We start from the raw sequence: 13,808 nt of genomic DNA on the forward strand, positions 1-13,808 counted from the left end.
GTTTCACTAGTGGATTCTCTCGAGAGCATAAGTATTCTACGGTGGGTGAACAAATTACTATTGAGCAATTGACAGAATTGAGCATAGTTATGAGAATATCTAGGTATGATCATGTATATAGGAATCACGTCCGAGACAAGTAGACCGACTCCTGCCTGCATCTACTACTATTACTCCACTCATCGACCGCTATCCAGCATGCATCTAGAGTATTAAGTTAAAAATAGAATAACGCCTTAAGCAAGATGACATGATGTAGAGGGATAGACTCATGCAATATGAAGAAAACCCCTTCTTGTTATCCTCGATGGCAACAATACAATATGTGCCTTGCTGCCCTTACTGTCACCGGGAAAGGACACCGCAAGATTGAACCCAAAGCTAAGCACTTCTCCCATTGCAAGAAAGATCAATCTAGTAGGCCAAACCAAACTGATAATTCGAAGAGACTTGCAAAGATAATCAATCATACATAAAAGAATTCAGAGAAGATTCAAATATTATTCATAGATAGACTTGATCATAAACCCACAATTCATCGATCTCAACAAACACACCACAAAAGGAAGATTACATCGAATAGATCTCCACAAGAGAGGGGGGAACATTGTATTGAGATCCAAAAAGAGAGAAGAAGCCATCTAGCTACTAACTATGGACCCGTAGGTCTGAAGTAAACTACTCACACTTCATCGGAGAGGCTATGGTGTTGATGTAGAAGCCCTCCGTGATCGATGCCCCCTCCGGCGGAGCTCCGAAACAGACCCCAAGATGGGATCTCGTGGATACAGAAAGTTACGGCGGTGGAATTAGGGTTTTGGCTCCGTATCTGATCGTTTGGGGGTACGTGGGTATATATAGGAGGAAGAAGTACGTCGGTGGAGCAACAGGGGGCCCACAAGGGTGGAGGGCGCGCCCCCCCTACCTCGTGGCCTCCTGTTACGTGTCTTGACGTAGGGTCCAAGTCTCCTGAGTTGTATTCGATGAGAAAATCACGTCCCCGAAGGTTTCATTCCGTTTGGACTCCGTTTGATATTCCTTTTCTTCGAAACCCTAAAACAAGCAAAAAAATAACAATTCTGGGTTGGGCCTCCGGTTAATAGGTTAGTCCCAAAAATAATATAAAAGTGGATATAAAGCCCAATAATGTCCAAAACAGTAGATAATATAGCATGGAGCAATCAAAAATTATAGATACGTTGGAGAAGTATCATGGACTTGCTGAAAAGCTCTTATATTGACTCTTTCCTATGTTATGATAAATTGCAATTGCTCCAATGACTGAGATCATAGTTTGTTAGTTTTCAATGAAGTTTATGATTCATACTTGAAATTGTGATTGAATTATTACTCTAGCATAAGAGATCATATGATGAGAATTATAAAAGTTTCTGTTCTAAGAATGATCATGATGCCCTCATGTCCGTATTTTATTTTTATCGACACCTCTATCTCTAAACATGTGGACATATTTTTCGATTTCGGCTTTCGCTTGAGGACAAGCGAGGTCTAAGCTTGGGGGAGTTGATACATCCATTCTACATCATGATTTTATATCGATATTTATTGCATTATGGGTTGTTATTACACATTATGTCACAATACGTATGCCTATTCTCTCTTATTTTACAAGGTCTACATAAAGAGGGAGAATGCCGGCAGCTGGGATTCTGGGCTGGAAAAGGAGCAAATATTAGAGACCTATTCTGCACAGCTCCAAAAGTCCTGAAACTTCACAGAATTCATTTTCAGAATATATATAAAAAATACTGAGCGCAAGAAGTTCACCAGGGGGCCACACCCTGCCCACGAGGGTGGGGGCGCGCCCCTATCTCGTGGGCCCCCTGGTGGCCCTCCGATGCCCATCTTCTGCTATATGGAGTCTTTCGATGAGGAAAAATCATAATTCACCTTTCCGGACGAGACTCCACCGCCATGAGGCGGAACCTTGGCGGAACCAATCTAGGGCTCCGGCGGAGCTGTTCTGCCGGGCAAACTTCCCTCTGGGAGGGGGAAATCATCGCCATCGTCATCACCAACGATCCTCTCACTGGGAGGGGGTCAATCTCCATGAACATCTTCACCAGACCAACTCCTCTCAAACCCTAGTTCATCTCTTGTATCCAATTCTTGTCTCCAAGTCCGGGATTGATACCTGTGGGTTGCTAGTAGTGTTAATTACTCCTTGTAGTTGATGCTAGTTGGTTTACTTGGTGGAAGATCATATGTTCGGATCCTATATGCATATTAATACCCCTCTGATTATGAACATGAATATGCTTTGTGAGTAGTTACGTTTGTTCCTAAGGACATGGGAGAAGTCTTGCTATTAGTAGTCATGTGAATTTGGTATTCGTTCGATATTTTGATGAGATGTATGTTGTCTCTCCTCTAGTGGTGTTATGTGAACGTCGACTACATGACACTTCACCATTATTTGGGCCTAGAGTAAGGCATTGGAAAGTAATAAGTAGATGATTTGTTGCTAGAGTGACAGAAGCTTAAACCCTAGTTTATGTGTTGCTTCCTAAGGGGCTGATTTGGATCCATATGTTTCATGCTATGGTTAGGTTTACCTTAATACTTTTGTTGTAGTTGCGGATGCTTGCAATAGAGGTTAATCATAAGTGGGATGCTTGTCCAAGTAAGGGCACTACGCAAGCACCGGTCCACCCACATACCAAATTATCAAAGTACCGAACGCGAACCATATGAACGTGATGAAAACTAGCTTGACTATATTCCCATGTGTCCTCGGGAGCACTTTACATCATATAAGAGTTTGTCCAGACTTGTCCTTTGCTACAAAAAGGATTGGGCCACCTTGCTGCACTTTATTTACTTTTGTTACTTGTTGCTCGTTACCAATTATCTTATCACAAAACTATCTGTTACCTATAATTTCAGTGCTTGCAGAGAATACCTTACTGAAAACCGCTTATCATTTCTTTCTGCTCCTCATTGGGTTCGACACTCTTACTTATCGAAAGGACTACGATAGAACCCCTATACTTGTGGGTCATCAGTCCACAAGGTCCAATATGGTCAACAAAACTTTAAGCAATTATTCCATTGTCAACAAGTCAAAGGAGAATACAAAATAAAGGGCTAGTCAACAATCAAGGCAAGAAGCAAAAGAAACTAAAGTCTAAATGGGGCCCAACTCGCCAAAGACCCATTAACGCATGGATGAACGGAAGCAATGCACCGTGGACTATCGACGCACTCACCTTTGATTAGTCTTCGTGGGCCTAAACTTACCATAGTACACCTCCTACCTACCACCACCATGGGTAGCGGAATAAGTAAATTTACCAGTTCCAGTATGTAGCGGTGAAGAATCAACCGTCCACGCAACTCTAGGGATTCGTGCAACTATTTCTAGTATAGAACATGTGAATGGAATACAAAGATAATACATGTGGGGCCTCTGCATGTCTTTTCAACTTTTGTCAGGAGAGAGAGAGAATGTGTGGAGAGAGGCACAACATTGCATCATTGCATGCATGTTAAAATATTCTATCTCCCCCCATCAAAATACTTCCATTTAGTTTCACTGAGAATTTTTCAACAATGTATATCTTTGGAATGAGAACCCGTTTTTGGAAAAAAAAATATTTTAAATCATAGCAAGAATATCTTTAGAATATGATCAGTTATGGATACATTTGAACTAGTTTTAATTTTACTAATTTCAAAAAACAAATTTGACTCAATTCAAAACATGGATTTCACTCATATCAAAAAATGATTTCACATATTTAAAAAATAATAGTTCACTCCTTTCAAAAAAATCATGTAATTCAAGTAACAGATTTTAGGGATTTAGAAAAACAGATTTCACTCATTTTTAAGAAGTGATTTCCAAAAACCAAGTTCACTCATTTCAATTAACTGATTTCACTTTACTCAAAAACATAGTTTCACTCATTTTAGAAAATGTATTTCATTATTTTATAAAACGGATATCACTCATTTCAAAAAATAATTTTCACTCATTTCAATGAAAAGTTGTGTTTCAATTATATTCAAAATCCAATTTGACTCAGTTCCAAAAACCGATTTCCTTGAAATTTCAATAAGTTGAGTGAAATAAGGTTAACATGTTGACAAATATGAGTTTCACATTTTGTAGATAACAAGTTTTGCATCTTTTCACACACCAGAATAAACGAACTTGAAAAATACATTGAAATATGTTTCATAAAAAACATAATTTCACTCATTTTTAAAAACAGATTTCACTCATTTGAAAAAAACATATCTCACGCATTCTAAAAAACTGAATTTACTCATTTAAGAAAATACTTTCAGTCATTGGGAAAACAATATTTCACTCATGAAAAACCCTTTTTTTTCTTATTTCAAATGATCTCGCCCATTTCAATGAAAAGTTACGTTATAATTACTCCCTCCGTCCGGAAAAGCTTGTCCCAAGTTTGTACTCCCTCCTTTCATCTATATAGGGCCTAATGCATTTTTTAAGACCGCCTTTGACTATTGACAAGATTAATAGTACATGACATGCACAATGTGAAAATTATATCATTGAAAGCTCCTTTCACACACGAATTTAACGATGTGCTTTATGTAAGTTGCATGTCATATATTATTGCCCTAGTATTTGGTCAAAGTTAGCCTCGAAAAACGTATTAGACCCTATATAGATGGAAGGAGAGAGTATCTTAAATGGATGTATCTAGCACTAACTTGGTGCTAAATACATTGATGTCACTGTGCTAGGTAACTTTAAAGGCACACACGACAACATCTTTCGAATTATAAGTGTGAACAATCACAGCATAATGAGCATCGCAGTGACCAACTCATCGCCGGTGGTGGTCGTGGCCCCGTCGGAGCTGAGGATGGCGACCGGCGGCGTGATCAACCTCTCCTCCTTCGACAAGTGCTTCGCCCCCATTCCGGTCCAGCTGCTCCTCGTCTTCGACCAGCCAATCGACGACCCGTGGAGACCATCAGGAAGGCCCTCTCGCAGGCACTGGTGCACTATCACCCAATGGCCGGCCGCCTCGTCGCCGGAGCCGACGGGGAGCCGATCCACATCTCGTGCACGGGCGAGGGCGTGCCGTTCGTGGGAGCGTGTGCTAGCTGTGCCCTGGACCAAGTCGCGACGTGGCCACTGCTCTTCGGGGACCTCGCCGTCCGCTACCCTGCCGCGTACTGCCGCCCCAGCGACGCCTTGCTGCTGGTGCAGGTGACCGAGTTCGCCTGCGGTGGGTTCGTCGTCGGGGTGACGTGGAACCACGTCGCGGCCGACGACACCGGGATGGCGCAGTTCCCGCAGGCCGTCGGCGAGCTCGCCCGTGGGATGCCAGCGCCGTCCGTCGTCCCGGCCAGATCCGAAGCGGACAGCTCCCTCCCGCGCCTCCCGCCGCCGATGGTCGCCGCAGTGCGGTCCGGGATGCGCATCAGAATGGAGGAAATGGCGAGCCTCGACGTCAACGTCCCATGGAGCTTGATCAACCGCATCAAAGCAGAGTGCGGCAGCGACTGCACGGTGTCCGACGCCATTGTCGCGCTTATCTGGCAGTGCCGCACCCGCGCGGTCATCTCCGACCCCTACGCGCCCGCGCCCCTCGTCTTCACGAGCAACATTCGAGGGCTCGTGGGCGCCAAGCGCGGCTACTACGGCAACTGCCTGATGGGGCAGACGGTCCAAGCGAGGAGCGGCGCGGTGGCGAGCGGCGACGTCAAGGACCTGGTAAAGCTCATCAGGTTTGCCAAGGAGGACATACTCATGAACGGCGGTGGGGGCGCCGATGGTGGTGGGGATCATCGGCGGCAGCAGCAGACGCCCCCGCCGAGCTACTCCAAGTACAACACGCTGGCTGTGACGAGCTGGAGGAACATTGGGTTCGACGCGGTGGACTTCGGGCGTGAGAGTCCAGCGCGGGTGATGCCACCGATGTGCAAGCCGGAGCAGACGGCGGTGAACCTCTGCATTTTGTGTCCGCCGTGCAAGGGGAAGGACGGTGTCAAAGTCGTGTCCCAGTGCGTCAAGCCGGAGCACGCCGATGTCTTCGTTCAGGAGTTGGCCGCCCCGGGTATATAGTGGTGGTATACATGCAACCGTACCGTACGTACATCGGAGCACGTATGCAGATGCACCCATGCATACAATGATGATCGATGCACGCAGGCACGCAGGCACGCAGAATAAATCTCGTGAATAAAAACGATTCTTCCACTTCCTTTTTGCAAGAACAGAACTTTTATTGGCGAAGCACAGTGATTACTCTACTATGGCTATCTCCATAGCGAGCGACCCATAGAGGCGAGAGTATGTCTCGCCAATTCACGTGCCTACTAAACTTTTTTTTCAAAAAAAACTTCCGATCTATTCATCAAACATCATGGCATTGCAAAAACACCACAAATAATAAAAATTACATCCAAATTCGTAGACTATCTAGCGACAACTACAATCGCTGAAGCAAGTCGAAGGTGCGCCACTGTCATCGCCCCTACCTCATTGGAGCCGGGCAAATCTTATTGTACTAGACAGTCGAAAAGTCGTCGTGCTAAGACCCCATAAGACCAGTGCACCAGAACAACAACCGCCATCGATGAAGAGGAACATAGATCGAAAAGATCTAACCTGTAGATTGATACATCCATTTTACATCATGTTTTTCTACTGTTATTTATGATGTTTTTATGCATAATAATGATTTTTTGAGGAATTTTAATGTCTTTTCTCTCATAATTTGCAAGGTACACACAAAGAGGAAAAATTCCGGCAGCTGGAAATCTGGACCTGGAAAAGCTACGTTAGGCTACGTACACTGCACAACTCAAAACAAGCTGAAACTTCATGAAGAATTTTTATGGAATATATGAAGAATGTTGAAGCAAATAAGTACCAGAGAGGGGCCACCAGGTGTGCACAACCCACGTGGGCGCGCCAGGGAGCCCGGGCACGCCCTGGTGGGTTGTGCTCACCCAGGCCCACCTCCGGTGCTCATCTTCTGGTATGTAAGTCATTTTGAAGTAGAAAAAAATAAGGAGATGACTTTCGGGACGGAGCGCCGCCGTCTCAAGGCGGAACTTGGGCAGGAGCAGTTTTGCCCTCCGGCGGAGCGATTCCGCCGGGAACTTCCCTCTCGGAGGGGGAAATCATCGTCCTCATCATCACCAACAACTCTCCCATCTTGGGGAGGGCAATCTCCATCAACATCTTCAACAGCACCATCTCATCTCAAACCCTAGTTCATTTCTTGTGTTCAATCTTGTTACGGAACTATAGATTGATGCTTCTGAGTGACTAGTAGTGTTGATTACATCTTGTAGTTGATTACTATATGGTTTCTTTGGTGAAAGATTATATGTTCAGATCCATTATGCTATTTAATACCCCTCTAATCTTGAGCATCATTTGTGAGTAGTTACTTTTGTTCTTGAGGTCACGAGAGAAACCATGTTGCAAGTAATCATGTGAACTTGATATGTGCTCGATATTTTGATAGTATGTATGTTGTGATTCCTTTAGTGGTGTCACGTGAACGTCGACTGCATGACACTTCACCATATTTGGGCCTAAATGAATGCATTGTGGAGTAGCAATTAGATGATGGGTTGCGAGAGTGACAGAAGCTTAAACTCCGGTTTATGCGCTATTCTGCAAGGGACCAATTGGATCCGAAAGTTTAATGCTATGACTAGAATTTATTCTTAATACTTTTCTCGTAGTTGCGGATGCTTGCGGGAGCAAGGCAGAACTGGGCCTAGGGCAGTTGGGGCTACAGTCCCAGGCGTGGCCCAACTAACACCTATAACCAGAGTAATTGTTTTTTGAATTTTAGACATATAGGAAGCCCAGCCCCAAGCATGCCGTACAGGCCCAGCCCCATGTGTGCAGCCCAACGAGCTCTCCAGCTCACGTACATAGGCTACATGCCTAAAAAAACGTACACATGCTAAAAAACGATTTTGTAGAATCGCTGGATCTCGTCCGCACAGAAAACCGTAGCTCAAAGCGTAGACGCCACTTACTTTCAACCCTCATCAACTAGATGGAAAGTGCGGCTTGCCACACCCCGCACCCGGCACCCTGGCGGGTGCGGTCATATCCAACCCAGCGACCATCCAACACAGTAGGTTACGCTTCAAATCTGATAGATTGACATCATACCAAAAGCAATGAAGAATTGCAGCACATAATAACTAATTTACAATGCAGTGACATTATATCCAACTTGGTAGAACGCGATTCATATTCGATTCAGGTTGTTACATGAATAGCAAAGCACGATGGTAGCACCACCCAGTCCACTACTGGTTACACAATATATATTCCACTGATTGAAGGAAATATAGTCCATTCATTCCATCATTAGAATTTCTCAAAGATATAGGAGGAACTAAGCACTAATAACAGTAATGGTTTGGTTAATTACATCACTTTGAGCATGTCATAGAAATGATGTCGGTGATGATGTAGTATATGCGGCTACACATCAAGTATATTTGTTGTTGAGTTGTTGAGGTGCTCACAACCCAACTAAAAATGATGTCGTGAGTTGGGGCTTGGACCATCAATGTGGTTATGGTGATGCTGTCCACAGCGCTGCCATGAAGTACCTGATCGACAAAATAAAAAGAACCAGTTCCTTGGATTAGGATAGAAACATGAGCACAAGAAAAAATAGAACTTAATAAGTATCTGATCATAATTTCAAAACCATCATCATCCCTAGAAGTAGAAAAGGTCGGAGAGGTCACCTATGTATAAAAATTTGGCAAGTTAAAGGTTTCAGGCCTAAATAAGCATCACCTAATCGTTGATATTTCGAAAAAAATTGCATCTTACATTAATTAAACATCATAGTAAAGCAAAAGGTCACATATGACACAGTCTGATGTATGGAAATCATGTAAGAATCACTACAGAGTACTTCACAGCAGAAAGTAGTGGCATCACGGATTCAAAAAAGAGCACATTTTCTTAGTCCAAATGAATCCATTGGTGAGATAGGAAGAAAGCAGAGGAGCATTGCATCTAGGAGACAGTGCTAACAACCCAGTGAAATAAATCATGTTTAATGCACAAGCAGTATTTGGTTCGGCTGCAATCTACTCGTATGATTTCTGTACTATTCTCATGTTACCCAAAGAAAGAAGGGGAGGGATTAGAAGAGACTCAAGTCGTGCTGTCTCCGGTATGCAGAGAGAGAGAGAGAGAGCAGCCTGAGCGGAGGGCGCAGGTCGCCTACGTGACGGAAGATGAGCAAGGGAAGATGGAGGGAGCCGCCGCCGTCGGGGCTCCGGCAGGACTGGATGGAGAGGAGGGCAACGAAGGAGTAGGAGAGTTACCTATCAAGTGCTTTCTCTGAATAAAAACCACTATTGTGTTTTCTGCATCATATTGTACGGCACTGAACCAAACAACTGGAATTAACAATGTATTGAGCCATTGCCCTTTTAGTAAGGTAAATATCATCCCTATGACTATAACCAGTAGCAGGCACCCATCTATGAAGGACTGTACACACACTAAGAAAGGCACTAAGAAATTGCTAATACAAAAACCAAAATACTGATCCGACCTCGATCTCTAATTACAATTGCAGCACACATTTGACAATATATTTCTACCAAGGATTATCTTTGTTTTACATAATAAAGTAATTCTAAACTTGGAATGTGTCGATACATCACCATCTATTTTTGTTATGCCAGTACAACGGTTCTGAATCCGTTCGACAACAAACAATACCTAAAATGCATCAAACCTAAGTAAAATAAATGGGGGAGGGGTGCTACCTGAACACCGAGGAAACCTGCAGCAAACCGAACCACTGCCGGCTGGAAAGGTGAGGCAGAATCAACACCAAGATCTGTACCTGCAAAACAAATTAGGCAGCACACAAACAATAAATCAAGTTTTGATCCCCTGTCACGTGCTAAAACTTTCTAAGATAGTAGGAACATCTATTTATTGGTGCACCAAATCACTACTAAAAAATCCTGAATAACCGATGGTTCAACCATGTGCAAGTACCTAAGAGTAGGCTGCTTTATCATGGAAGGAGGCATTTCACTGGTAGACATGGCAGGAGCAGCCTGATTTTAGTCGAAGAACACCTGAGATAGGACACGGTAACAACAATAAAAGAGGGAACAAATTAGCCACAGCGTACTTGTACTTCCATACACCTACAAAAAGAACACATGAATAAGGTCCGGGAACTATACTCTAAATAATTCTATAGCTGCACGAAAACTTCCAGGAGAAAATTTTGAACCCAAGCACAATGCAAGCAGCAGGACTACTGTGGGGAGTTTGGGCTGTCAAGTGGGGAGCTAGCAAGAAGTGTACGCATCTAGATAAGCCCGGTGGCGAACGGGATACAGTCAAACACCATAAATGGTAAAATGGGTACTGTGATAAACCTACACATCCACTACAAAAATGACAGCAAAGCTAGATAAATCTGTGCATAAACTGATAATGCTTGACATAGTAAGAGATACATGTGTAGCCTGACAGTATATACAGCAGGGCTCACAGAATATTGAAATTACAAATGAATTGTTAATTTTAGCCTTTTAATTGGAAATATTGAAAGAAAGAAAATCTCCAAAGACACCCTTTTCGGCAGTGTTCACATGCATAGAATAACAAAAATAACAATATTAACAGTCTATAGATACTGCACTAACCAACAATACTCCAATTAAGCTAATAATGTATCTGTTTGACCAGATCATGAAGCAGAGAATAAAAGAATTGTATGCACTAATGTATACCTCTAATTAACCACTACATGGCACTTATACATTTCTGCATAAATCATGCATCCATCCGCGACTTCAAATGAACCTTAACTGCCATAGTATCTAAATAGCTTCAATATCATTGAAACAATATCTTCCATCACTTGAACTGCCCAAAGGTGAAAGCCATTTATTTCAGGATAAAAAGGAGTATGAATCGACGAAATCATCATAATAATCCAGTTCACTTGGGACATACCTGCAGTTTCAGAGAACAATGAAGCAGTCAAATATAAATAACAAATCTCAAATTACTGAAACATCAGTTTCACATGATAATCCAGTGAATCTAGGTATATATAAATAGTACAAGTAAACTGAAAAATATATCTCAAAAAGAAACAAGCTCACCAGATCTGGGGCATCAATGTACAAATAAACTGAAGAATATATGTTAAAAAGAAACTGAAGAATATATCTCAAAATAGAAAAGGAAGGTAATAAAGAGAAATTTCTCTGGACATATTTTCATGTACTCACCTCTCCTTCATCAAGTCCTACATGAGCACGCAATCGCTTCCTAGAATTAATAACTTTCCTGTAAATGATGAGGCACCCACTACGCAGAGCGACCTGAATATCCCATCTTGATAGATACCTGCAATAGAAGAGTTCCGACTTGTTATGTACGAGACAGGGATATCATATTGTAATGCACTGCATCCATTTACAACCCCGCTAGTTCAGTGTGGCGACTGGTGAGGCCAACAATAACACTGCTGCTACAAGCTGAAACCATGTCCTGAATTTCATATATCAACTGACACGTCTTTCAACAGTTATAAAACATGTTGATCACCCTTTATATTTGATTTTTTTGTCAGTTTCTTTTTACTTATTTAGTTACACTTTGCTCAACTTCATACAATAACCATGGTAGGTTGCACCGATTATCCCAAAAAAGACACGGTTATGTAGCGGTGCTCTGGACTCTGGAGATTTCTACCAAGATTGAAGACAATATATCAGCAATTTGGCATAGTTTAGGAGCATATAGAGTATTACATAGGGAATCTGCTGCTACAAAAGCCAACATCTTAGCCTCCAGGACATGGGCAACCACCTTGCCTGCACTGAAGTGCCCAACGCTTCTCTGCACCTGCACCACCATGGATCGCACCAAGAAATCAGTGACATAGCACAAGCTTTTCAGACCGTACAAGTACCAGATGGTGCTGCAGCTCAATGCTCGTCGAATTGGGTGGAGTTTGTAGGATACCTTCTTCTTGACAGGGAAGCCTCCGCCCAATTCGACACAGCGGCACAAATTCACACAGCAGCACCTGCACATGACCGCATCCAGGCATCAGATCCAAAAAATCACCTTTATCTCTCACCAGATCCACCTACTTATCCAACAACACCAGTCTAAAGGGGCACACCAAAGCACCAAAGCATCTCCAGCGGTACTCCTAACTATCATATGACTACTCATCCAACAACATCAATCAAAAGGGGCACACCAAAGCATCTCTAGAGTTACTCCTAATTATCGTATGACCTCAAGACTATACCTCTCCTTGACAACAAATGCATACTTCAGAAAAAATGCTTCTAGATCTAAAGCTCCCCTGGACAGCAAACTAACAAAATAAGATAGCTCCAAAGAGCCCCTTCCTTGGAACCTAGCTAGAGCAGTAAAGAAATAAGAATCAACAACTCCTGTACAAAAACATAGCCTTCCTGCATGCAAAAAGGAACAAACCCACCAGGGTTCCTACCAATGTCCAGCCAAGAATAAAAGGCATATGTCCACACCCCACTAAAAACAAGCACAAATTCTTTTGTCCCTTACCAGAATCAAGACAAAAAAGAAAAGAGTACAAAAAACACATGGCCATACATGTATACATCCAACCTAGAATAGAAGAATAGTGAAAATAAGGAGGAGAAGGGTTGAACCACTGATCCGTGAAGGCCAGATAGAAGGATGCACTGGTAACAATGGAAGATATCTTCAGCAAATGGAATCCACTACAGGTTGAGTAACAACTGGAATTTGATACATGAGCACTTCCTGCAAAATTGAAGAACAACACACATGAGAAGACAAAAGTAAAGCCAGATCTGCCTCTCCATGAACACCAAAAGAAATCCATCTGGTTTTCTATTCCACGCCCAAGCGACCTGAAATCTCTAGCTTTAGGAGGAGAAGGGGGGAGAGGGACCTGTAGGTCTAGTAGGCGCGGTAGGAGGGTGATGCAGTGCAGGAGGGCCCGGACGGTGTCGGAGAGGACCAACCAGCGGCGCAGGTGCAGCGCCGGCGTCCATGGCGACCAGGATGCTAGGTTTATCCCGGGCTCGAGCTCGCCACGGCCGCTGGCGCGCTCACCAACGTGTCCACGCGCCCGAGCTAGCTCGAGATCCATCGCGCTCACCATCGAGCCGCCGCGCCTGGACCCGGCCCGCCCCTCGACCCTGAGCTTGGATGGGCAGGGCGAGGGGGGCGCGAGAGGGGAGAGGAGGCGGCGTCGAGGTGGGAGTAGCGGGGCGCGGGGGAGGAGAGGAGGCGGCGGCGAGCGAGACGGCCGGGCGGGCGAGCGGCTGGGAAGGGGAGAGGAGAGGAGGCGGCTAGGGTTCTACGGGAGCTGATAAAAGTTTATACCCAAAAGTGAAAGGACTAAAACGCCCTTGGGGGGCACCGATTTTACACGCGGTGGCACGGCCAGGCGGTGGCATGGCGACGCGGACGGCCAGGGTCGCTGCGGGCTCGATTGGACGGCCCGGATCGGTCCACCCGAAGATCCGACGGCCAAAACGCGCTCGGAAAAACGATCCGACGGCTGAGAGGGCACATGGCCTGAGATTGCTTCATTTTTCTTCAGACTCTAACAAGGGGATTTCAAGGGGCGGAACTGACCTGCACGGCTGTGCCCAGGGTGCTTGGCGCTCGGATCATCTTATCACAGAGCAGCCCCTACTGCGCCTAAACAATCTACTTGGCCGGCTCTTATCTGCTCCCGGCCTCCCACTACTAATGTGGATGTATGATAGGTAATTTCTACCTATAT

At 44.2% G+C, this 13,808-nt stretch overlaps 1 protein-coding gene and 1 pseudogene across 8 annotated transcripts; one reads left to right on the forward strand and one right to left on the reverse strand.

Moving 5' to 3' along the window:
* Positions 1-4,805: 4,805 nt before the first annotated feature.
* Positions 4,806-6,073, forward strand: LOC125526443 (acyl transferase 15-like; annotated as a pseudogene).
* Positions 6,074-8,185: 2,112 nt separating this feature from the next.
* Positions 8,186-13,382, reverse strand: LOC125526444 (uncharacterized). Of its 8 annotated transcripts, none has more exons than XM_087534572.1 (9): positions 12,966-13,382; positions 12,700-12,814; positions 12,017-12,080; positions 11,803-11,896; positions 11,278-11,395; positions 10,771-10,996; positions 10,022-10,104; positions 9,801-9,863; positions 8,186-8,601 (listed from the first exon to the last, which is right to left on the reverse strand). In XM_087534572.1, the coding sequence occupies exons 1-5, from the start codon at positions 13,066-13,068 to the stop codon at positions 11,295-11,297; spliced, it is 477 nt and encodes a 158-aa protein (XP_087390698.1). In that variant the 5' UTR covers positions 13,069-13,382; the 3' UTR covers positions 8,186-8,601; positions 9,801-9,863; positions 10,022-10,104; positions 10,771-10,996; positions 11,278-11,294. The 8 variants fall into 8 exon arrangements, with proteins under 8 accessions (XP_087390698.1, XP_087390696.1, XP_087390699.1 ...); XM_087534570.1 differs by having other exon boundaries at positions 9,784-9,863; XM_087534573.1 differs by having other exon boundaries at positions 10,022-10,176.
* Between the last annotated feature and the right edge of the window lie 426 nt (positions 13,383-13,808).

The sequence above is a fragment of the Triticum urartu genome, chromosome 7A, assembly GCF_056163025.1.
Source record: "Triticum urartu cultivar PI428250 chromosome 7A, HENAU_Tu73, whole genome shotgun sequence".
In the NCBI taxonomy this organism is placed as follows: Eukaryota; Viridiplantae; Streptophyta; class Magnoliopsida; order Poales; family Poaceae; genus Triticum; species Triticum urartu.